We start from the raw sequence: 26,465 nt of genomic DNA, 5'->3' as shown, positions 1-26,465 counted from the left end.
GACGCAATTCTCAAACAGAGTCGAAAAAGTCACCCATGAAGAATGGATAATTTCCGACCATTTTTACATGTTAAACATGTGGGACGGTATGATATAATTGTCGGTAGCTAAGCGAGTGCCGTAAAAGTTGGACAGTCTGATTGTGAAGTTGCCACTTCGAATCTCGCTAGAAACAAAATTTCATTTATACTTTTACATATAATCCATGCTTATTATCAAACAGAACTGTCGCTTAACAAATATAAACCATATTTTAATAAAAAGAACACAGCATTATTTTTAAATATTACAGTAACCTGTGTGAAAATGCCAGTATACAAAATAAATAAAAATTTAGCGAACAAATGCAAAAGGTCAAATGGCAAATAGAAGAGTGTTTTATTTTTGTAGGCTAAATACTGTTGTTGATGAACGTGATATGTATTCAATTAACGCTAAGAAAATTCGAATGTATGAATCAAATTTTAGTTGATTTCCATAACAGCAATGATTAAAATAAGAAGATGTTATTTTTAGAACATTATTATTATTAAATATTTGTTAATTAAAGTTCTTATTTTCTGAATATTTTGGAATTTAAATTAAACACCAATTATGTGATTACAAGATCGCAACCAGCATGTTTACAAATCTGGAAATTAGTGGTAAAGACTTATGGGATCAAACAGCTGAGGTCATCGGTCCCTAAGCTGACGCACTACTTAACCTACCTTAAACTAACTTACGCTAAAGACAACACACACAATCCCACGCCCGGGGGACAACTCTGAACCTCCGACGAGGGAAGCCGCGCGGACCGTTGCAACTCGCCTCAGACCTGGCGGCTACAGCGGGAGCAACTTTACAAGAATGAGTATTCAACGCTACGCGCTCAGCTAACGGGGAAAATGTTGACAGGTCTTGTTTCTTTGATACTCAACAGCAGTAGTAAATCTTCAAAAACAACATTTTCAAGTGCTTATAATATTTATTTAAGACCGATCTCCGGTCACTGACGTTCAAATCTAATTAGTCTGACGTAAAGCGAAGTGGGCAGAGCAGTGCTCAACGTCCGTCGTTAGATTGTTGCCAGCTGTGCACATTGCATATCATGAAAAAAGAGTTGTGTATCTTGCCTGGAAGGCGGCGCGTGGATCTGCTCCTGGAAACTGAAGGGTAGGCCGTATCTAGGAAGCTAGGAGGAGCAGGTGAGGTAGAACACTTGGTACTGCAATTTAAAGCGGTTTTACTTAACTTTGGCTGTGATGAGCACGTAGGTGCAAAGCTGTACATAAAGTTAAAAAGGCCAAATCTGTAGCGGCTCGCCCACTATGAAATAGAAACAATGTTGCATGGTCGTCTGCTCGGAATCAAATCGGTTGAATCTGGAGCGGCGCTCGTAGAGCTGCACAGCGCCGGCTAGAGGACGCGGTCGTCGGTGTCGGTGTCGTAGTGCCAACCTACAAGAAGGCACCAACGTCGTGGCACAAAGAGGTTCTTAACTCGTCTGACAACTGTCGACCTCGCAGATAAGCTACAAGATCAGCTTTCGCGTTGTTTTTCTGTCACCCCAAACCTCTATCGCCGCAGTTTGACGTCATAACATCCCACATGGGCAGTTGCAAGTAACGAGATTTATCACTCGCTTTACTTTACTTACAACATCGTGTTAAGTGCCTCAGTGTTGCTAAAGTCGATGGTAAATACTTTACTGACGATTATGTGCAACAGTCTTGTTGGTTTATTTAGTTGCTCATTAAGATTAGAGGCTACCAGGTGTAGGTATTTCAGTACACTCCATAAGAGAGAGGAGCAAACAGCGACAAGATTTTGAAGAGAAAGCCCTGCTACGACATGCCTGAGAATGTGAGTGTTACTTTATCCTCATTTGTGCTCTCAAACAGATACACACTCGCTGGTTCCTGCACACACCGTAATTCTTCCTACACTGTTTTCTGTGTATCTGGATCTATAGTTACCGAAAGTGGAGTCAGTAACTGAAGCAAAATTTGTTAAAAGATTGTTATCCATTTCGGGTAAAAAACTGTGGCGTATTGCTCAGCGTCATTGTAAAGTACTAAAACAACCAAACCGCCGACGTTTCTACCGTCTTGCCGCGGTCGTCTTCTGGGCGGTTCACTCTAAATATGACTGTAGTGGGTCGGTTGAAACATCGGCAGTTTAGTTATTTCAGTAGTTTGCAGTGAAGCGGTCCTGTACCCGAAATGATTTGATCCAGAATGACCTCGGTCCTTGGAGCCTACGAACTTGTAATGTATTGTACTCAGAAAGTATCTAGTTAAAAACTTAGCTATAAACTGGTTAATGGCGCATGCAAAAATATTACCCAGAAGTAATTAGTGCATAGCTGCAGAGTTTGGAGAAAAATAAGGAAAGACCGTGAGAAATGGACGATTGACTGCAGCTGCAGATGTTGTCTAGGTCTGCAGGTTAAACTGTGTTATTTGACCAGGAAAGGTACCTCTGTAATACCCTCGAAACGTTGCAAGCCTGGTTCGTGGTCGGAACAGTATTCTGCGTAGTCGTGAGTGCGTTGTATCAGAGATAAGTCAACTCGAACGCAGGAAAATTGTTGCTGAACCGTAACGAACAATTACAGACTGGGAAAGCTGAGAAATACCATCCGCTAAGTTACAATGCGGATTGAATTGTGTGCTGGCTGATCTTCACCGACGGTCACTGAAGGGGTCTGTGAGGACAGCACCAAAAGTCACTGGAGAACTGAATATAGTACTTGTGAACCATGTCAGCACAAAAAGAAGACGAAGGGAGCTCGATAAGTAGCGAATTGTAGGCGAGCTGGAATTCCAAAACTATCTACCAGTGTTGCAAAAGCCCGTAATTGGAAAGCGTGGTGCCAAAGCGGTAAAATCGGGACTAAGGAGCAATGGAAGAAAGTCCGTTACACCTGTGTCTTTCGTTTCAGTATGATTCCAACTTCTGGCTGACTTTACGACCCGAGATTAAAAACCGGTGGGAAGTCATATCGTGATATTACATGTCCCCGAAAGCTACTCTGCAAGGTCACATTTCTGCAAAGGATTATGTGACTCAAAGGGACAATGTTTGTTCTTTAATGGTGCAGTTGTGCTGCGAGACACGAAGGCCCGCGTTTACACAGATCGTACCAACTAGGACTGCTTTTGTGAGCACGAGGATGAATTGTCGTCTCTTTCCCGGACACCACAGACACAAAATGTTAAAGTTATTGACTCTTCCTGGTGTACTTTGGAGGAAAAGGTGAATGATCGGGAAGAATGGTATAATATTCCTTTGAAAATCGTGTGTTTGTCCATTCCGAGATAACTGGAGACTCTTTTGAATGCTGATGGGTGTCTTCCCCTGTACACAAACCTGATGATGCCTGCTATCGATGATACGTAGAATTTCCTACTCACAATCATACAAGACTCCTACTTTACAGGAAATCGCAGGATGACTTTTTTATACCAAACAGAATTAAAGTATTTGTTTGAGATTTTATGTACGTTTTATTATACAATGTTACAATTAACAATCATAGAGTTAATTTCTGTCTTACGAACTATGATCATGTAAAATACATAATATGTATCACAGCCACTGATTCCGCATGGTGCCTGTTCTTACGGACATGTGGCTGACACGTTCTTAAGACGAATATTGATAATGTCCCCATGGAACTGTAAACGCAGTCATTGCCTCGTTATGTGGAATCTCTTTAATTCCTCGATGGTCAAAGTTGTCTCGAGTCCCTATTACGTTCAGTATCAGACACATCTCTGTGGTTGTTCGTGCATTTAGGTATAGGTACCCAGAAGAAAACCAATACGTCTTCGTTCCATCACATGACTTCTGAGAAAGTGTGCTTTCGATATTGAAAGATATCGACGGCACGTCTCTCGGTAACACTTTCCGCGGTTCCCTGTTCGGGAGCAGAAGGGTTGAACAGAGCCTTTAAAGGGCTGTATGTGGATCGGTTCATGGTCTCGTCAGCTCCTGTCAATGGAAGAGCTAGTGGATCTTATGGGACAGTGATGGAACTGTTCGCACATGGAGTGGATGCCATGAGACTGCCATAGTGTTATATATTGGATGTAAGTTCGGTGGCAGCACTTATAGTAGATGTTTATAGGGTCACCTGCAAGTGAAATGGCGTTCGAGTAATGCTTGGGGCATAAACTGATCATTGGCGAGAATGCGTTGCGCATTCCGGGCCAGCTAGTTCTCTCTCGAGATTTGGAGTTGTGTATGCAGATAAATGTGTTATCCGTTCTATGCAAAGGTCAACAGACTCAACAACATGTGTGACTTGATAATATAGTTAGGTTTCGCCGTAATGCTTTTGGATTTTCATTGTAGCAGAAGAAGGGAAACTGTAAAATAACAGCGACTTCACAGTTAGATATGCAAACATTTGTCAGCTTTTGGAATTATGTGCGCCATCGGTTAATTTTGTTTAATAGCGTGACGGTGTTTGAAAAGTTTGTTCTCGTATATATAGTGAATGGTACGTTGAGTGATCAGACTATTCCTCAATCGTTCAGTAATTTCTATTGAATGAATGTCATAAATTTTTGTACACTCATGCTCATTTTTATAGGTGCAGTGTTTTTAAAATCGTATATGAACAGACAGCTTTATTCTTGCTAATTCATTCAAAATTTCTTTTCAAAGCAAATATATGTTTAATAACTCTGATCTTGGCAAAGGTCAGTGATCTGTTATCATTAGAAAGAGAGACTTTTGCTGACCTGTGATTCGTGCCACAGAAGATGCCTTTCAAACCATATGATGAGAAAGTTCTTCTAAACTTTTAACCTTTCATATTCTGTCCTAGTACTGTTAAAAACCTTGTTTTTTCAAGTCATAGTTGAGAGTAGAATTTTGTTCAACGGTTCGGTACTTTGAGATCTGTTATAATATTGTTACCTGATTTTCACGCCACATTACCCAAGCATGCGACCCTCGTGTTTCAGAATGTAAAGAAATTATCTGCTTATTTCATTTTAAGATATGTATTATTGTTATGTCTCACGTGAGTTTTAGATCACTAAAGAGAGATACCCTCCGTTTGAGAAAGGAACATTTTGGAAGGTCGGATAAGGTAGTTATCTTTGGAGCTGTTGTGAGATGCTGTGCTCCATAAAGAGACTGTGTCTATTTTAATATTTTAACTGTATACATTTTAAAGAAATTTCGTCGTTTCCATTTATGATCGTTTTTACTATTTTTTCAAATTTTTAAGCTCTGTGGTTGTATTAGAGTAGTTTGGTAAAATACAATTATGTGAAAACAAATGGTACATGTTTATTTCTCGTTATGGGCGCTTGGTACCTCCCGCTACTAAATTGAGTGTTCTTTTTTGAGTTGTTTTGAGATAGGTCAGTGGTAGCAGACAAATTTGGGCTTAGCGTATGGGCATATGCTCGGACCTATGTAAATGAACTCTTATATTGTTCCTGGGAACGACTTTTTCTTTGTTGTTTTGGGTTGACGTCTGCGCGTTGCGCTGTAAAGGAGGTGCCTTGTTTGAAAATGATCTGTTTGATGTACGAGCTTCATGTTCTTGGAGTACCAACAGAAGGGACAGTACCTTATACCGGGTGATCAAAAAGTCAGTATAAATTTGAAAACTGAAAAAAATCACTGAATAATGTAGATAGAGAGGTAGAAATTGCCACACATGCTCGGAATGACATGGGGTTTTATTAGAACCATAAAACTACAAAAGTTCAAAAAATGTCCGACAGATGGCGCTTCATCTGATCAGAATAGCAATAATTAACATAACAAAGTAAGACAAAGCAAAGATGATGTTCTTTACTGGAAACGCTCGACATGCCCAACACCATCCCTCAACAATAGCTGTAGTCGGAAGCACTCTGCAGCGTGTCCGGAGTTATGGTGAGGCATTGGCGTCGGATGTTGTCTTTCAGTATCCCTAGAGATGTCGGTCGATCACGATACACTTGCGACTTCAGGTAACCCAAAAGCCAATAATGGCACGGACTGAGGTCTGAGGACCTGGGAGGACAAGCAAGAGATCTTCACGCGTCTAGCAATATGGAGTGGTTATAATAAAACTCCATGTCATTCCAAGCATGTGTGTCAATTTTTACCGCTTATTCCGCGTTTTATTAAGTTTTCAAATGTATACTGACTTTTTGATCACCCGGTACTTATAGACTTATACAGTTCTTGCAGGGCCTCTTAGACTAGCCCATCCACACCGCCGTAAACACTATAGGAAAGGTGAGCACCAGCTGCACTGCTTCTGTTAAGATGTTAAATGGCGTGTATGAGAGTGTTGAAATTTTGGAACAAGTTGGGCATTAGCGATCTCAGTTATATGTATGAAGTCATACATTAACCACTGGAATGTTTCGAGTTCCGACGTCACCTCGCGTTCTCAGATTCAACAACTCCAGAGTGATTTAATTTCATCATATTAAATTGGAAAGGGAAAACGGATATTCGAGAATTACATGGGAGCACGGTTTCCAACAGGAGTGATCAGTAAACCTAAATTTCGCAAAGTTGTACTTTTTATCAATAATAGGCAAATATCAACATCCTTCTTTATATAATAAATTCGTGTCTGAAGCTGCTGGAAACGCTGGTTCTGTAGGTCACTTCTGGAAGAGTATTTTGCAAGAAAAAATTTCGATTGACATGAGCGAGTACAATATCAGCAAATACTTATTTACGATACGAGGTGGTCAGGAGTGTTTAGACCAATTTGTAAAAGTATTCGTGTAGCTGGAATTACATTACGTGGCAATTTATCAGAACGTTTAACAGTTTCTCGAAGGCATACGCTCAATGGATCGCTCACACGTTGTATTTTGCAATAGACCAACGTCATTTGCTGATTCACATAAAGAAGAAAATATTAAGTTTGCGGATCAGCAACAAAGCTCGCAGTTAGCGATCGAGAAGCAAGAAATTTGAGGAAACGCGGTGTCGCCTATTTCTGCACGAAAACTTCATGATGATACGGTGTGTTTAAGTTGCTGTAAATCTGGTCGTACAGTAGAGACTTCCCATAACTTCCTGAAGCTTTTTGAAGCAAATGATGCCATGATGTGATGGTGCGGCATGGCATGAGACTGGCCACGAACCACCGTTTCATTGTCGGAAAATTAATTTGTTACATGGTAGTTCGTTTCCTCTTGTGTGCTCATTTTTGAACTCCGAACCAGTCTGTGTCTTGTTTTCTCCCTGCAGTTCGGTTTCTTTGTTAGACAGCGGGTGTTACTTTCAGTATCGAGGTGTGGGACAATCTGGACCGTTAAATCATGTGGAGGAAATGTGCTTTATGGCCAATAGTAGCTTGTTACTGGTAGCTACGCAGTGTTGACCGAAATAAATATTGAGAACTTTCGTAACCCCTCCAGATTCTGTTTGTTAAAGGATTAACCACATGAGTAATTTTTGGATGTGACTTTTCAAGCAAAGCAGGGTGCCTGTTGAATTATTCTGATAAGATTTATTTCTTTAAATTATAGGAGTGAGTGATATTGCCTTCCGCTAACATGATGCTCACCAGACTTTTGTACAGTTAATGGTGAGGCTAATAATTTTATTCAGAATAATTTAAGTAAACGACAAGCTAAAAGGTTACTTCAAATTCTCGATCAGTTTCTAGAAGTTTTAACAGACAGACTTGGAGAAACTAAGAAAATTCAGTACCGCATTCGTTTAACAGATCACATACTTGTCAGACAAACCCGTTGTTGTTTGTTACTTCCCAAGATGGAGTAGTTGTGGAAGACAGTCGACCAACTTCTGGAGGTTGGTTTGATTAGATCTTCGATATCTCCTTATGCGTTGCCCATTTTGTTACTTCCTAATTCAGGTGGGGCAGATTATCGTCGCAGATTGGACAATCGTGCCTTAAACTGCACAGTCGTTTTAGAATCAGTACCGTTTTCACCAAGCTTGTTCTCAGATTCAGTTTGCAAACGAGTTTAAACGAACTACGACATTCCGTATGGACTGTAATCTCTTTGAAATTAATCACCTTCCCTTAGTATTGGCCACTACAGCCACTGCGCTGTCTAGCTTGTCACATCCAGTTTCCAATTCAAAAAGATTTATTCCACTATCGAATTTATTTGCCAAAGCACCTAATATCGGTTGTTTTAAATAATTTCTACACTGTTTTTATGGTGGTCATTTGGGTTTTTCTAAGATGGTTCAAAAAATTAAGGAACATCTGACTCGGGGGGGGGGGGGGGGGGGTTTCAAAGATGTAAAGATGTTAGGAAACTAGTTGGTCAGTGTGAATTACGAAGGTAGCTAAACCGAAACCCATCACACATCGCGACTGTCGTGCTCTTCGATAGAAAACAACCAAATGGGTAAGAAGTTAACCTATTACGTAGAACATCTTGCCCCTACCAGAAACGGACATTGCTACGTATGTGTTCCTGTGGGTGCTTCAGTAGACTTGTTTGGCTCATTGCTAGCACGTCAGTTACAACGAATGTTACCATGCAACACATGACTAACATTTTATCTAGTTTTGGGCCACTCAAGGTCAACTTTCCTTCCAGTTCTTTTGGGAAGTTTTACTTGTATCAAGCCATTTTTCTTGTTACTACTGTGCCCTATTTCCACAAACTAGTTTTGTTGAGCAGATCAACTGGACTTTAAAAGCATCTTTGAAAATTTACATTGCCGTAACCAATCACTATGGCGTAGTTTAGTCAATTGGTTTGTTTTGGTATTTAACACCGCAATATTGAAATGCGTAAGACCACTCTAGCTAAGCTCATGTTATGCTACCCTATCAATTAGCAATTAGTGTTGTACAATATCTTTGTATATCTTCAGCCTCAAAAGAGATGGCAGTTTGGTGTTCTTCCCTCGTCGACTGGCTCTAAATAATATCTGCAAAAGTGTCGTTTCTTTCTCTTCTCTGGCGTCCTGATGATTTCATCAAGAATTCCAAGTGGAAATTGGGCTCGTGTTGGTGAGGAAGTGAACGATAATCATCGGTGATGCTTCCGGTTTCAGTGCTAAAAGTTTCTCATGTTACTTGCTGTTTAGATCTCCACATCGATGTTTAGCGGACAAATCATGGTAGTGTTTCTAGCTCTTATTCAGGCGAAACTTCTCATGTATCATCTCCTGGATTTCTTGCAGCGTAGATTTCACCGTGTGCCCGTTTCATTTTATTGGCGGCATCGAAATATCGAATTATTATGTCAAACCAAATCTCCTTTCAGCCGTCTAAATTTAGAAATTGTCGTTTTATTGAGCAACCGGTTTTGACGGTATATTGCGCCATCTTAAGGCCACCTGACCAACACTTAGGAAGACCCCAGCTCCGGTCCAGTCAAGATATGGGTCAGCATTCAATGACTGGTATCCGAGGATTTTTGAAACTGCGATCATTTCAATCATCGCCTGCCAAATGTTAGACTAACAACGTGGCGTAATATACTGCCCAAACTCGTTGGTCAATAAAATAATAATTTGTAAATTTAGACGGCTGAAAGGTGTTCTGGTCTGACATTCTCTACTGAACAGCCGAGGTCCCGCAACCATCCTTATAACGATGGACATACAGAGAAAACATCAAAATGTCATAGTAGTAAGCTACCACCTCTTCCAGTTTTAGCGTGGCAGGCCGGTCCGGGTGAATTTCCTCACTGTGGCACGTAGCTTTGTGCCAGAGCATGTGCTGGTACACTTAGTACTCACCCCAGGTGATGTCATATGCTCTGCGGCCAGCAGGACGATCATTGAAGTGCGTGACGTTGGAGAAAGTAGTACATTTCTTGTCGCGTAATCCTTAAACTGTCGTGTGGATGGAGGGTGGACTTCTCAAAACCGCACGTCGGCGTGGGATTAGTAAGGACGACACAGAAGACAGCGACTACTGACATGTACGTGCGGAATCGGAGCAGCCTAATGCGATGTCGGAGCACTGTCCTAAAAAGGCCTGCCCATCTTCTGACTAGACATGTCCTCGTGGGAGTCGTACAGCTGCAATAAAACTTTCGAGACCACATTCCATATCTGCAACAACAGCAGTTCTCTCCGAAAGGTGGCAATGAAGCGAGATAGTGGCGGAGCGAGCTTCAGATATAAATTTCGGTGTCATCGGTATTTTGATGCCAAAGAATTTGTTGAAATTCTAGCCAGTATGGATCGATGTTCTTGGCATTCAAAGCACCCACTGGGACGCCCTTTAGATATACAATATTGTTCTTAAACTAGGTGCGTATTTTCACTGAATTCCTTCTGAAACCCGAAGAATACTTGCTGGATGACCGTAACGTAACTTTATGGTGTGTCATAGAATATACGTCAGGGAGGGCACTGGTCTACATTTTTGAGCATTCGTCTACATTTTTCTCAGAGGAATTACACCAGGGCTTCTCATTGGTTCTCTGTGGAGCATAAAACAATTGTGTCTCTTCTCAAAGGTTTTTATAACCAACTAAACTCAGTTCGAAAAGTGTAACTTCCTAAGTCCAATATCATGCACGTATAAACTTACGTAAATACTGGATTTGTGAAGAAACTGATAATCGGATCACGCTGAGGCTCCAAACTTCTGACATTGGTGTAGTTTTACTTAATCCGGCCAAGTTCTGTATTAGCATTTAAATTTTACATGAGATTATTGCCCGATCTGTCTGTTCACGCAGCACTGTCACCCCGACGTTGGCCAAGCGACGAAGAAAGATCAGTACCTCGCTCGTCATGCCAGACATACCGATGAGTGCTTGCTTCGCCACAGTCCGGCTCCGTCGTGGCAGCTCTGCATCGTTTTCATGCCCAGATATATTCTGCCAGTCTCAGTAGTGCTGTTCTCATCAAACAGAGAAAGCCAGTATGCATTAATCTACTGGACTATAAGGTCCTCTAATCGGTCGCCAATGTAGTGTCTTACAAAAAAAAAAAAAAAAAAAAAAAAGAAAAAAACTGTTTCTTCCTCGGATGCGTTTTAAGGGAATGTGAAAAAAAAACTTCTTTGGAAAAATATAGTTGCAGTAACAGTTAAAAAATGCTAAGTACAGGTACTTCAAGAAATTTTATATCAATCACTACAATTAAGATGATGAAAATGAGTAAGCGTACACCCTAATTACTACGATAATGCAATTATCGAAAAAATAATACCACTGCTATGTGCCCATTACTAGTTGTCTGTTCTCTCAGGTGTTTAATTAACACCACCTTGAAACTAACGATACAAAACATTTGAAAAACATTTTAAAATGATAATTACGACTTATGTTGGGTAATATATAATTGATTTCGTGATCAGTATTTTCACTCAAAGCATGGTAAATCAGAATTACAATATCATCGGAAAACCTCAAAGTTTTTATTTCTTCTCCCTGGGTTTTAATTCCTTCCCCAAATATTTCTTTTGTTTCCTTTGCTGCTTGCTTAATATACGGATTGAATAACATCGGGGATAGGCAACAAGCCTGCCTTATCCTTTCTCAAGTATTTCTTCCCTTTTCTGCTCCTAGACTATTGTAACTGCCATCTGGTTTCCGTACAGATTTTAAATAGCCTTTCGTTAGCTGTTTTTTACCCCTGCCACCTGTAAAATTTGAACTTTTAAAGTATAAGACGTAAAAATGTATTCGAAACATACACTCCTGGAAACTGAAATAAGAACACCGTGAATTCATTGTCCCAGGAAGGGGAAACTTTATTGACACATTCCTGGGGTCAGATACATCACATGATCACACTGACAGAACCACAGGCACATAGACACAGGTAACAGAGCATGCACAATGTCGGCACTAATACAGTGTATATCCACCTTTCGCAGCAATGCAGGCTGCTATTCTCCCATGGAGACGATCGTAGAGATGCTGGATGTAGTCCTGTGGAACGGCTTGCTCATGCCATTTCCACCTGGCGCCTCAGTTGGACCAGCGTTCGTGCAGGACGTGCAGACCGCGTGAGACGACGCTTCATCCAGTCCCAAACATGCTCAATCGGGGACAGATCCGGAGATCTTGCTGGCCAGGGTAGTTGACTTACACCTTCTAGAGCACGTTGGGTGGCACGGGATACATGCGGACGTGTATTGTCCTGTTGGAACAGCAAGTTCCCTTGCCGGTCTAGGAATGGTAGAACGATGGGTTCGATGCCGGTTTGGATGTACCGTGCACTATTCAGTGTCCCCTCGACGATCACCAGAGGTGTACGGCCAGTGTAGGAGATCGCTCCCCACACCATAATGCCGGGTGTTGCCCCTGTGTGCCTCGGTCGTATGCAGTCCTGATTGTGGCGCTCACCTGCACGGCGCCAAACACGCATACGACCATCATTGGCACCAAGGCAGAAGCGACTCTCATCGCTGAAGACGACACGTCTCCATTCGTCCCTCCATTCACGCCTGTCGCGACACCACTGGAGGCGGGCTGCACGATATTGGGGCGTGAGCGGAAGACGGCCTAACAGTGTGCGGGACCGTAGCCCAGCTTCATGGAGACGGTTGCGAATAGTCCTCGCTGATACCCCAGGAGCAACACTGTCCCTAATTTGCTGGGAAGTGGCGGTGCGGTCCCCTACGACACTGCGTAGGATCCTACGGTCTTGGCGTGCATCCATGCGTCGCTGCGGTCCGGTCCCAGGTCGACGGGCACGTGCACCTTCCGCCGACCACTGGCGACAACATCGATGTACTGTGGAGACCTCACGCCCCACGTGTTGAGCAATTCGGCGGTACGTCCACCTGGCCTCCCGCATGCCCACTATACGCCCTCGCTCAAAGTCCGTCAACTGCACATACGATTCACGTCCACGCTGTCGAGGCATGCTACCAGTGTTAAAGACTGCGATGGAGCTCCGTATGCCACCTCAAACTGGCTGACACTGACGGCGGCGGTGCACAAATGCTGCGCAGCTAGCGCCATTCGACGGCCAACACCGCGGTTCCTGGTGTGTCCGCTGTGCCGTGCGTGTGATCATTGCTTGTACTGCCCTCTCGCAGTGTCCGGAGCAAGTATGGTGGGTCTGACACACCGGTGTCAATGTGTTCTTTTTTCCATTTCCAGAAGTGTATTATAACTCTTTACAATACTTCTGGGAGTATAAGAAGTAAAAAATTATATTGAAAACATATTATAACTATTTAAAATACTTACTTACGTGCAATATCTTTCATTTTGTTGTCCGGGGTATATACGTAAATTTTGTTTTTAAATTTCCTACTCGAGTGCAAGCTACGTGTAGTTGACCGTGAGAGAAGTAGGAGTCTTTAAGATTGATGCCGCAATATTTTAAAGTTTGTCCTAGTGCGTTGTTAATTTAAAACTGTAGGCTAGTCTGATTGGAAATTGCAGTCTTTTAAATTTGAATGACAGTTCAGTAAAGTTCAGTGGTATTCCTGGGGTTAAATAGTGTGGGTCCTTTTTACTTTCCAGTGATAAGTTCGGCTTCGATGATGTTATTTGACAGCTTTTTTACGATTATCCTTGTTCCATTACATACTTTCGGTTAGTTGAGATTTCTGAGTAGTATGATCGGAGATCTAGTTGTAAGTCGAAGGCAATGTAATGGATTTTTTCGTATTTGCAAAGAGTTTAGAAATTCTGTAGGAAAGTCCAAATTTTCCTCAACGTTTACCACGGTGTCGATCAATTTGTATATTCTCTCCTCACCGGGAGTTTTCTTTTCAATATTGAAGTTGATATCGCCGACGATATTATTGTTAGTTGCCAAAATTTCCTTTCATATAACCGCTTCGGATTGATACAGCTGTGAACTGTGTTTGGAAAAATTTTGTCGATGAGCTCGTTTTCAGCATTGGCTGTGTTGCAGAATTCACTATTGAGTTTAATGATCATGAGGGTCTGGTCAGTAGGATATGTCTTTCCGTCTGTTTGTAAAAGTTGTTGAGCAAAATGTGCTGTTGTTTCGTCTTTCGATAGTTCAACTCTCATCACGTCAGAGTTTCATCGCATGTCATGTAATGTAATCGCTTCGAGTGATTTTTTACGTGCCATTGCGCATTCGTCCAAGAAGATAATTTTAGCTTCCTTTAGAAGTTCACCCCGTCCAGATGCTCTTGAGATTTTATACAAACGGATTTGTTCTTCGGCTATATTCAACAGTAGCTGTAGGGTTTCAGAAGGATGTAGGTTTTAGTAAGTACTGGGAGATGAAGAAGCTTGCACAGGATAGAGTAGCATGGAGAGCTGAATCAGACCAGTCTCAGGAGTGAATACCACAACAACAACAACAACAGTTGTAGGGTGGAATGGGCAATCGTCCTCCTTTCGTAAGTTTGGCTTCAATGCTGGATGATGCCATTGCGAGTCCGATGTGTTGTTTAGCACGTATTTCCGCCAGCAATAAATTTATTAGAAAAGTTTTCCCGGTGCCAACTGGTGAGTCCAAGAAAAGAATTGTGACAGTGTTGTTGTCGATCAGGTCGATGATAACGTTGGAAATTTCCTTTTGATTCTCATTGAGGAGTGGTTTGCTGTGAGCAACGTACGGAAGTAGTTCGTTGATGTTGCAGCTTTCGTCCTTTGTAATTTCGAAGTGTAGCACGCTGAGAGCATCTTTTCGTGGTGCTTGCATCCCAAGTTGTTTTAAGGTCTGGTTGTTTATTGCTAAACATTTATCGTCTAGTGGAATGAGTGTTTCATTGAAGATGTCGTCGTTGAACTCTATGCTCAGTTTAGGATTAGCTTCTCGGATTTGGTAGAGTGCTTTAGAGGAGTCCCATGGCTGCTTTGGATTCGATGGGTTACATGTTGTTAGAATTATGGCGAATAAGTCTCTCATTTGTTCAGCTAGGGCAGTGAGTGAGGCTTCTTGCAGAGTTACTCGCCAGTTGTTGTCGTTTACCAGTAGTCCTAAGCGCTGGCATGCTCCTCTGTACGTCTGGCGTAGGTAACCGTCAACTGTCTTGAGATCTGTAAAATCTGTTGTTCCCCAAGTTTCGTGTAGCAACACCCTGAGATACAAACATTCGGCGTTGTTCGGATGTACGGTGTATGCTCGACCCAGTGCGCCAATTTTCATGATTCCTGAAATATCTTCTACTAAAATTCCTTGCTATCGTCGTTGAAAGATCTTTCTTATTATGTTTCACGTATAATAGATAGGTACGTAGAAATATAGTAATGTTTTCGTGAATGGATTCGTTAGGCACAGTTGGTACAAATTAGTTCATGTTGGGTTCGCCTGCAGTTTTTCTGGTGGTATCTTCTGGGAACTAAACTCTCTGTCCATTCTCCAAATGTAGTGCTACATGTTGCACACGTGGTTCGCGTTCATGTATAAGAAAACCGAAAATCCACTACACTGTTTCACTACTGTCGACGTATCATCCGATTTGGTACATGAGGATCTCGTCGTTTCTGTTTTGTTGTTCACTGTCTTTGGCTATTTGAAATACAGCCATGTCACTACCGCTGTTCACACGGTAGTGTGTTTACATTATGCGGCGTGCACTGCGGCTGTAGCGGTTATAATCTAAGTAATGACAAACTTACTTGTGCTCTGTAATACAGTTATTAAATTTAATAGATTTCAGCGGTGTTGCTTGCCGTTTGTGGCGAAATAACGATTTAATAAACTTTTGTAATCGTTCGCTCGCTTTGTTTTATAGAGTTTTCCGTGTTTTGAGGTCATTAGTAAATTTCGTGCTTTCGTTTTCAACTGACGTTTATTGTTCTTTCTAGTGAAATATTTCAGTAAAATTTTCATATAGTGCCTTAACTTCGCTTAGTGTTACAGTGGTAGTTTTAATTTTGTGAAGTTTTGCTGGTATTGGTATCGGCTGTGTTGGAGTAGTATTAATACAAGTAGATGCTTTCTTAGTAGGCAGAGAATTTCGAGACCATTATTGTTAGTTCTTAAATAGTTCTACTGGTGTAACTTAACTTTGGTAACATAGACCTATAGTTTTTTTTTCAGTAACTGTAAAATTTATCATGAGTGAAAAGTGTGGGCTCTGTCGTAGGTTTGTGAGTAGAGGATTACGGTGTGGGATTTGTTCAAAGTATTTTCATTGGGGGGAATGCAGTGGGGAAGCCAGTGGTCATTTTGGTTTCCTGGGAATGTAGAATCTGTAGTAGAAACAGATTAATAGAGGAGCAGGAGCGTAAGATCTGTGCCCTTCAGGTGCAGTTACAATGCGCAAAGGAGGAACTAGATACGTTGAGGAGGGTGAAGGGTGGTGGGGAATGGGAACTGGCAGTTGGCAAGAAGGTAGCTAGGAATAGGACAGTTTTACTTTGCATACATGCAATAGATACGACCAACTGTCAGAGTTGAGTGGAGAGGAGCCTCGTGTATCCGTAGATGTAGGTAACTTGCAGCAGTCCTCAGCAATTGAGAGGCCTAGGTTAGATGCAAAGTCTAGCAGAAAGAAGGTTCTGCTGCTAGGTAGTTCCCACGGTAGATGTGTGGGTCAGCAGTTGCAGGAAGTGCTTAAAGTGAGTACCAGGTCACCAGCATTGTGGTGCCTAGTGCAGGGTTGGCTCAGGTGACTGAAAGCATAGGGGAGTTATGTAAGAATTTTACGAAGGAGGATCAGGTAGTGATAGTGGGTGGAGCAGGGAACAGTCTCGATAGGGACGGGGAATAAGATGTCCGTGGTGACTTGGTTAAAATAGCTACTCAAACAGGTGGCACTAATGTGCATTTCGTGCAACTATTTCAGTGTCATGATCGGCCTCACCTTTATGCGACTGTTAGGCGTGTTAATGTGGGGCTGGGGAGGGCACTGATGGCGGAGGCCATGGATCACATCTCAGTGGTGCCAGCTGGGTCTATCAGTAGATGGGGTTTCACTAGGCATGTCCTGCACCTCAATAGGTATGTGAAGGGGAGGCTGGCTAAGCTTAAAGGTGACAGTGTAGTGGGTGGGTGGTGGTGGTGGTAGTGGTATCACTCATGGAAAAATTTGTATAGTAGTTGGTGTTAGAGCTGCACCTTTTTTAGATTGAAGTCAGCTGATGGGCATACCTGCTTAAAGGAAGTGCCTCTAACTAAGGGCTCACCTCCAGAGGATGTAATGTTTCCAAGTAGAGAAGGAATTAGCATATTTCATCAAAATACAAGAGGTATTAGAGATAATGTTAGTGAACTGCTAATAGATGTTAACTCTGATATTATTGGTAGATCAGAGCACCACTTAAATAATTTGATAATTCAGAGGCTTCCTTTACCAGGCTACAGATTAGCTGGCTGTTTCTCAAGGAGTTCCTTGCAGGGTGGGGGAGTGGCTCTGTACGTAAAAACTGGTATTTCATTTTAGTCCATAGACGTATCACGACACTGCACTGAACAGATATTTGAAAGTTATGCAGCATTAGCTGAATTTAGTGAAACTAAACTTCTAATTGCTTTTAGGTCTCCTAACTCCGACTTCAGAGCATTTTTGCTTAAGCTAGAGATGGTTCTTGATTCACTTTGTAGGAAGTACCAGAAAGTAGTTCTATGTGGTGACTTCAATATTAATTTTTTACATGATTGTGCCAGAAAAAGGATTTTGGTAGATCTCCTAAATTCCTATGATCTGATGCAAACTGTGTTTTTTCCGACTAGGGTGCAGGGCAACAGTAGCACACTCATAGACAATATTTTTATCATTCTTCATTACTAGATGGTCATACTGTTAGTAAAAGGGTGAATGGCCTTTCAGACCATGATGCACAAATTTTAACACTAAAAGGTTTTTGTACTCAAACCAATGTCGTATTTAATTACAAACTATGTAGGAAAGTTAATCCAACAGCAATAGAGTGTTTTTCAAAACATGTTAAGGAACAGGAGTGGCAAGATGTTTATAGTGCTGATAATATAGATGATAAATACAATGCTTTCCATAAGACATTTCTCATGCTCTTTGAGAGTTGCTTTCCATTATAACATTCTAAATGGGGTACTAGCAGTAATCGACAGCGCGGTTGGCTGACTAGTGCGATAAGGATATCATGTAGAACAAAGTGGGAAATATATCAAAATGTTAGAAGTAGTCACAATCAAGCTAAAGTAGCCTATTACAAACAGTATTGTAAGGTTCTTAAAACTGTTATTAGCAAGACAAAAAGTATGTGGTATGCAAATAGAGTAGCTAATTCACAGGATAAAATTAAAGCCATATGGTCAGTTGTGAAGGAAGTGTCTGGTCAGCAGCACAACGTTGATAGTCAGTTTGCAGTAATAATATTTCTGTTACTGACAAATCAGATATATGTACAGTATTTAACAACCATTTTCTGAGCATTGCTGGTGAATTAAATAAAAATTTAGTATCTACAGGATATCATATAAATTTCTTAGCAAATGCATTTCCAAGATTGACGTCTGAAATACTCCTCTGTGATACAGACAAGAGGTAGATTGAGACAATAATTAAATCACTGAAGACTAAGGACTCTCATGGTTATCATGGAGTGTCTAGTAGAATATTAAAGTACTGTGCTGCACATGTTAGCCCTGTATTTAGCCATATTTGTAATTTTTCCTTTAAGAATGGTCAGTTTCCTGGGCGATTAAAGTACTCAGTAGTAAAGCCGCTTTATAAAAAGGGAGGAAGGAATAATGTAGATAATTTTAGACCTATTTCTATGCCATCAGTGTTTGCAAAAGTTATCGAAAAGGCTGTGCATGTAAGGTTAATTGATCATTTTATATCACACGATTTGCTATCAAATGTACAGTTCGGCATTAGAAGTCGTTTGACAACTGAAAATTCTATATTCTCCTTTCTCTGTGTGGTACTGGATGGGCTAAACAAAAAGTTTAGAACGCTTGGCGTATTTTTTGATTTAACAAAGGCATTTGACTGTGTTGATCTCACAATATTACTCCCGAAGTTGGACCATTACGGAATAAGGGGAGTACCTCACAATTGGTTCACCTCTTACTTTAGCAACAGGCAGCAAAATGTCATTATTCACAATGTTGATAACGGCTGTGATGTGGGATCTGAGTGGGGTAGTGTCAAGTGGGGGATGCCCCAGGGATCAGTGTTCGGGCCGCTCCTGTTCCTTATTTATGTAAATGATATGCCCTCTAGTATTATGGGTAACTCTAAAATATTTCTGTTTGCTGATGACACTAGCTTGGTAGTAAAGGATGTTGTGTGAAACATTGACTCCGTTTGAAGTAGTGCAGCACATGACCTCAGTTCATGGCTTGTAGAAAATAAACTAACGTTAAATCACAATAAGACTCAGTTTTTACAGTTCCTAACACACAATTTAACAAAACCTGACGTTTTAATCTCACAGAACGGGCGTATGATTAGTGAAACTGAACGGTTCAAATTCCTAGGTGTTCAGGTAGATAGTAAGCTGTCGTGGTAAGCCCACGTTCAGGATCTTTTTCTAAGACTTAATACTGCAATTTTCACTATTCGAACGGTATCGAAAGTGAGTGATACTGCTACACGTAAATTAGTCTACTTTGCTTATTTTCATTCACTTATGTCGTGCGGTATTATGTTTTGGGGTAATTCTTCCCATTCTAAAAGGATATTTTTGGGTCAGAAACGGGGGGTTCGGGCAATAAGTGGTGTGAGCTCACGAACCTCTCGTCGACCTGTTTTCACGAGTCTGGGTGTTTTGACATTGGCCTCCCAATATGTATATTCCTTATTGTCGCTTCTTGTTACCAATATTAGTTTATTTCCAACAATAAGCAGCTTTCACTCGGTTAATACTCGGCAGAAATCAAACCTCCATTTGGATCGGACTTCCTTAACTATTGCGCAAAAAGATGTGCGGTATACTGCTGCATCCATTTTCAATAAGCTGCCACTCGAATTCAAAAATTTTAGCAGTAATCCAAGCGCTTTCAAATCGAAACTGAAGAGTTTCCTCATGGGTCACTCCTTCTATTCTGTAGAGGAGTTCCTTGAAAAATTAAGATGATTCTCATTGTATTACTGATAGCATTTGCTTAAACTTATGGACTGATTTTCTTTAAGGATCATGAACATTTATTTTCATCTGTTATTACTTTTATGTTGAAAGTTCATGTACTGACACGTTCCATGACCTTGGAGATTTGCTCCTCAATTTGGTCCTACGGAACTTGACATGTAAATAAATAAATAAATAATTAATTAAACACTTACAGACATATTTGATGGATTTCACGGAATTCCAGTATTCTACGTTAATGCCTGCCTGGGGCATTTTTGAAAGTAATGTATTGTATGGTACTCCCACTGATTATCTGTTTCCAGTTCGTTGTTGTGAAGCCACCGTTTTTGAGTGATCGGCTTCTGTATTTGGGATAGCCGTCAACTCGGCTTTGCGTGTCGTCCAAGTGTGGTTTTTGGTGCATTTTGGTACATTTTCCATTACTCAAGCGTGGGGAATTGGGGTTTAGTGGCCCACGTGATCCGTGGATCACTTCTGTGTTGCACAGTTCTGGATCTTTTCGTGGACGGGGAAATTCAATTTCGATGATTTTGACGATATCTGTGGGATGAACTCTGTCGTGTAGCCATATGAGAGTGTGTGAGTGAGGCAATCCTCGTTTTCCCATCAGTCCTCTAATGGTTCCAAAGATGTGGTATTTTGTGATAACTTCAGTGAATCTCATTTGTTTTAGTCTGAAAACTCAGGCTAAATGGTTCAAATGGCTCTGAGCACTATGGGACTTAACATCTGAAGTCATCAGTCCCCTACAACTTAGAACTACGTGAACCTAACTAACCTAAGGACATCACGTACCTCCATGCCCGAGTCAGGATTCGAACCTGCGACCGTAGCGGTCGCGCGGTTCCAGTCTGTACGCCTAGAACCGCTCGGCCACCCCGGCCGGCAAAACTCAGGCTATTACGTCGTGTCGATGCAATGGGGTTGGGGTATCTTAGTTGTTCTTTGATTTCTAACCATGACGAGCGGCACGTGAAGAAGTAAGGTCGTCCACATTTTGTTATATACGTCATGCCATGTTGATTGCCTTCGTGCATGTGTCTCGGACTTCCTATGTACGATGAGGGTAAGATTAACATTGTTCCAATGTTTCCGAGATTTTCTGTTTCGTCTTGAAGGTGGATGTATTATTCTGTGCGTAGTTCCTTCTGATTCAGCCTTATGTAAAGCATTCATCCCGCTTCTATTTTTGCATACATATCTACCAGGAATTTTAGGAATAAACGGCGTGTGTTGAGAATGTGACTGTATGTTTTATTGTCTCTGATCATCGACCGGTAAGCGTAGAACTCTTTGATAGTGACTTTTCTGTTTGTTCCTACGCCTGTTTCAGGTTGGATTTGTTTCACATTAAAATGATATCCGTCCTCTCCGTGCAGAAATATTAATGGATGTTCGAGGGCAACATATGAACGGTGTGTCTCTGCAATGAGTTATAGTCCTTCCGTTCTCCATTGTATAATTACGTCACGGGCTGTGTTTTCATTGCCCACAATTATGATGGCGAGTTCGTCTATCTGAGGTGCACAAATCGACGTTCGTATACTCCAGGTGGTCTTCTGTCGGCTCGAATTGTAACTTTATAGTCATCAGAAATCATTTGGTCTAGTGCTACTTAGAATCTGTGAATCAGTTGACTGTATTTATCTAAGATCCTCTGTACGTCTTGGACTACTTCTCCTCTCAATCCAATGATAATTATACATCGTTAATCGGTTTCTGTTTCTTCATTTCCGATGAAATGTACGTACATAAATACAAGATCTTCGTTGGGTAGTGGTATTAATGATCTCATATTGTGGTAGATTTGTTCTTGGATGTTAAAAAATGTAATCGATTTCATCTTTGTTAGTGTTTATTGAAGTGACACCAAAAGAAATTGTTTCTAAGCAGGCGTTGTATGCTTTTGCATTAAGAAGAAAGCGTTTTGATTCTGGAGTTTCCCCGGCCATGTAATGTAAAAATTCCTGAAGAGCTGCATCCAGTGGTGGTAAACGAATCTTTCGATTCATGCAACATAATCCCGGTGTTTCACTAACGAATTTTTTCGCATTGCAAAATTGGCAGCTGTTGTCCATTTTTCCGATTACAATGTATTTGTTATATTCTTTCGTCGTGTCGTAGTGGAAGGCTTCATTTGTTAGGTTCTTCTGTTTACTTGTCGCTGACAGCACTTCTCGTAGGGTAGTATCTTCATGACTGGCTGGAGTTCGCAATCCTTTATTATAAGATTTTTGGCAACTCTTGATTCTTGAGTCCGTTCATTTCGTTGTTCTTCGGTTTCTCTGCATCTCATGGTGATCATTCTTGTTCGTGGGTAACTCTAACGTGCTTCGTGCTCTTCGAGTGTTTCCTTTTCTTGCTGTTCTTTTCTTTTTCGCCGTTTTGCTTTAGAACTGGCAAGAGCTCCTCCTCTTTTACGTTAAGGCATTGCCTAATATATAAACGAAATCAACTTGTTATTAACAAACCGACTAAGCACACTTTAGCCCAGTCTGCTAGCCGCGCGGTCTAACCCTTCCAAGATCAGTGTTAAGTTTTACTTGAAAAATTAGAAAATATAACTGCTGATTACTCGGAAATCGGTTTTACGTCCACTGGGCCTTAGCAACAGCCTAAACCTCAATGTGTAATTTGCTATGAATATGACAATGTTTTTTCAAAGTACCAAAAATAGAAACAGTATAAAAAGACTCTAATTTGTCTCTTTTATGTGCTTGATACCTTGATATGACAAAGTACCAATCATGCTCGATGAGGGAGCAAGAGAAAATTTTGTTGGGGTCCCCTGCTATAGTGCATAACAATACGTGGGGGAAGAGAGAATGACGTGTATTACAAATTTTTAGTTGAAATACTGTATATTTAAGAGCTATTAGACGTAAAAAAAATAAACAATGCTGTTGCTGTGTATAAAGTGTTTTCAAAAATAGTTGTACTGTGAAACTATCCAAATAGTTTTAAAAAGCACCATAACTCTCACCAGCTACTTGACGCAAAATTTACACACTAGACAGGTACTCAGAACCATCAGTTTTAGTGGGAAAACCAGTAACTTGGTAACATTGGTCTGGAGCAGCTTACAGTCAATCTCTGAACACCTGAATGCCTGTTTGGCTACACTATGATATAGGAATATAAATAATCGGGAAACTCTATCTACAGCGTGCCTAAGAGCAAAATACTCTAAACAGCACTATAAAATTGTGATAGCTTCTGCACAAAATTTAACACAATCAAGCTTCCACGAATAAGTGTAACATTACTTGAACACCTTAGCTCCACCAACAAAATTCTCGCGGCTTCTAATTGCTGATATTTTTACGATTTTATGATTTTTCTCCAGTTTCCGGTTAGTGCTGATTTAATTCCATGGAAGAGAAAGAAAAGTTGTGTTAATATAAGCGAAATAGCAAGGCACCCATTTTCCAAAGCGCCCTGGAATGGGAGCGTTTCTATTCATGAAACGAATATAACATGTGTAGTAGTATACCCTATTCGTCTGATCTGTGTAATTAAAGTTTATTGAAGTTGATTTTTGATGCGACTGGCTTTAAATTCAAACACTTTTTAACGCTTTATTGAACATAAAATATTTACATAAGCTTTCTTCTCATAACACCTTCATCCTTCAGAGTCAACGACAGACGACAGAAAGCAGAAAGAGTGGTAGACATTCACGAGTCAAGTTTTGTGACTTAGTAATAACCACCGAATACCGTAAGTTCATCTTTCTTTAAATGTTCAGAAATGTAAAATTGCGCATTTCACGCAAAGTGTAGTATTCCATGATTACAACATCAATGAGTCACAGCTGGAATCGGCCAGCTCATACAAATACCGAGGTGTAACCCCTTCTAAGGATATAGGCTTCGCCGTCGCTAATATCGGCAGGAAATACTGCGGAAATGATATCAGTCTACAAAAGAGAGTGCTTAATAATTACTCGCGCAATCCATGCTAGAATGTTTTTAAATGCGTGGAACCCTCTCCAAATAGGACTAACAGTGGATATTGACATTATGCAGCGTAGGACACCACAGATAGTCACAAGTGTGGTTGACCCATTGGGGAGTGTCACAGAAGTGATGAAGAAATTGAACTGCCAGACTCTTGAAGAGAAACCCTACTTACAACGTTTCAAAAACTGGTTTAAATGATGACTCTAGGAATATACTGCTTCCCTCATAGGTCGTTCCCACAGATTCTGTAAGGACAAGATTACATTAATTAAGGCACGCACGGAGCCATTTAGACAATCATTGTTCCCATGCTCTATATTTGAATGTAGTACAAAGAAACTCTAATAACTGCTACACTGGGCAGAGAATTATACCTTGCATCACGCCCTTGTGTATATAAAACAATCATCAACAATTAGTACAAGCAGTCAGTTCAGTAGGCCTAGATGTGTTGCGTCATCTAAGTGTTCTGTCAATTAAAGGCAGCCTTTGGTTCGCATTCCTTACAACATTTGCTAAGTTGTTTATAACTGTAGCCTCTAGATATCTAGTTCAACTGATAATCATTAAATGTGTGTGAATTTATCATGTAACTAAATGTAACAAATTTTTTAGTGCGTACGTGGAGGACCTCACTCTTTTTATTGCTTAAGGTCAATTTACCAGTCTTGTTGATTGACTCTTTGGATGGCACACCTAATTCTGTGCGTGTCTGTGGCTTAAGTGTACTATGGGCAGCAGATGACTGACATTGGCGTTCCGCTGTTGTCATTTACATGGATCTTAGCTTAACCCCTGTGCAGTTCGTTCTGATCTGCACATGACTGTACTTGACAGACTCTACAGTGACTTACGATCATGTCAGGGCTGGTTGTGGGGTTATCTGCTGACTCTCACTTGCACACTCGGTCGCCCTTCTTTCTGTACTGCGTTACAGGTACACACAGCACAGGTAGCTGCCCCCCCCCCCCCCTTTCCTACCTCCCAAATACAAGTTCACACGAACTCACTCCAAAACTATTACAGAGGGACAGCTTTATTTATGCTACAGCAGATAACGGTGGTTTGTAAGTATGAAAAAATGACACAATCATGGTGCTGTACCATAGTGAATGATTCATGACCAAGCATCCTGTTTGTTTGTTATAGACTCTAACAATTCACCTCCGCCACGCAGTTGAATCTGGAGTAAGCAATGGTAAAAGCTATATCAATCAAACAAGAAATCATTCTTCTAAATACACGGTATGTGATAAATCATTCAAAAAGACAAGACTGTGCAACCTGTTTCAATAAGAATAATAATGCAGTGTTCCTTCGGACTTGCATGCGTTTCATATTAATGGTGTTACGAAAAGGTCCGGCCAAACTTTCAGGAAACCCAACATTCCTCACACACAAATAAAGAAAATATGTTATGTGGACATGTGTCCGGAAACGCTTAATTTCCATGTTAGAGCTCATTTTAATTTCGTCAATATGTACTGTACTTCTTCGATTCACCGCCAGTTGGCCCAATTGAAGGAAGGTAGTGTTGACTTCGGTGCTTGTGTTGACATGCGACTCATTGCTCTACAGCTCTAGCATCAAGCACATCAGTACGTAGCATCAACAGGTTAGTGTTCATCATGAACGTGGTTTTGCAGTCAGTGCAATGTTTACAAATGCGGAGTTTGCAGATGCCCACTTTATGTATGGATTAGCACGGGGCAATAGCCGTGGCGCGGTACGTTAGTTTCGAGAGAGATTTCCAGAACGAAGGTGTCCCGACAGGAAGACGTTCGAAGCAATTGATCGCCGTCTTAGGGAGCACGAAACATTGTAGCCTATGACTCGCGACTGGGGAAGACCTAGAACGACGAGGACACCTGCAACTGACGAGGCAATTTTTCGTCCAGTTGACGATAACTCTAATGTCAGCGTCAGAGAAGTTGCTACTGTACAAGGTAACGTTGACCACGACACTGTATGGAGAGTACTATGGGAGAACCAGTTGTTTCCGTACCATGTACAGCGTGTGCAGGCACTATCAGCAGCTGATTGGCCTCCATGGGTACACTTCTGCGATTGGTTCATCCAACAATGTGTCAATCCTCATTTCAGAGCAAATGTTCTCTTCACGGATGAGGCTTCATTCCAGCGTGATCAAATTGTAAATTTTCACAATCAACATGTGTGGGCTGACGAGAATCCGCACACAATCGTGCTACCATGTCATGAACACAGATTTTCTTTGAATTTTTGTGCAGGCATTGTTGTTGATGTCTTGATTGAGCCCCATGATCTTCCACCTACGCTCAATGGAGCACGTTATCATGATTTCATACGGGATACTCTACCTGTGCTGCTAGAACATGTGTCTTTACAAGTACGACACAATATGTGGTTCATGCACGATGGAGCTCCTGCACATTTCAGTCGAAGTGTTCGTACGCTTCTCAACAACAGATTCGGTGACCGATGGATTGGTAGAGGAGGACCAATTCCATGGCCTCCACGCTCTCCTGACCTCAACCCTCCTGACTTTCATTTATGGGGGCATTTGAAAGCTCTTGTCTACGCAACCCCGTTACCAAATGTAGAGACTCTTCGTGCTCATATTGTGGGCGGCTGTGATACA

The 26,465-nt window shown here is 41.2% G+C and overlaps 1 protein-coding gene across 2 annotated transcripts in view; it reads left to right on the top strand.

Annotated features, from left to right (window-relative positions):
• LOC126354441 (solute carrier family 22 member 7-like) overlaps window positions 1-26,465 on the top strand; it is a 199,177-nt gene that overhangs the window by 50,734 nt on the left and 121,978 nt on the right. The window contains exon 1 of one of the 2 annotated variants that reach the window (XM_050004127.1): window positions 1,806-1,845. The exons of the other annotated variant lie outside the window; for it this stretch is intronic. Coding sequence (XP_049860084.1) covers window positions 1,834-1,845 — 12 coding nt within the window. The 5' untranslated portion in view covers window positions 1,806-1,833. Of the gene's footprint in view, window positions 1-1,805; window positions 1,846-26,465 lie in introns of those variants that run through there. 2 annotated transcript variants of the gene reach the window in all.

This window comes from Schistocerca gregaria, chromosome 3, assembly GCF_023897955.1.
Source record: "Schistocerca gregaria isolate iqSchGreg1 chromosome 3, iqSchGreg1.2, whole genome shotgun sequence".
Classification (NCBI taxonomy): domain Eukaryota; kingdom Metazoa; phylum Arthropoda; class Insecta; order Orthoptera; family Acrididae; genus Schistocerca; species Schistocerca gregaria.
Note: the sequence above shows the minus strand (reverse complement) of the source record. Positions and strands in the feature narration are given on the sequence as shown.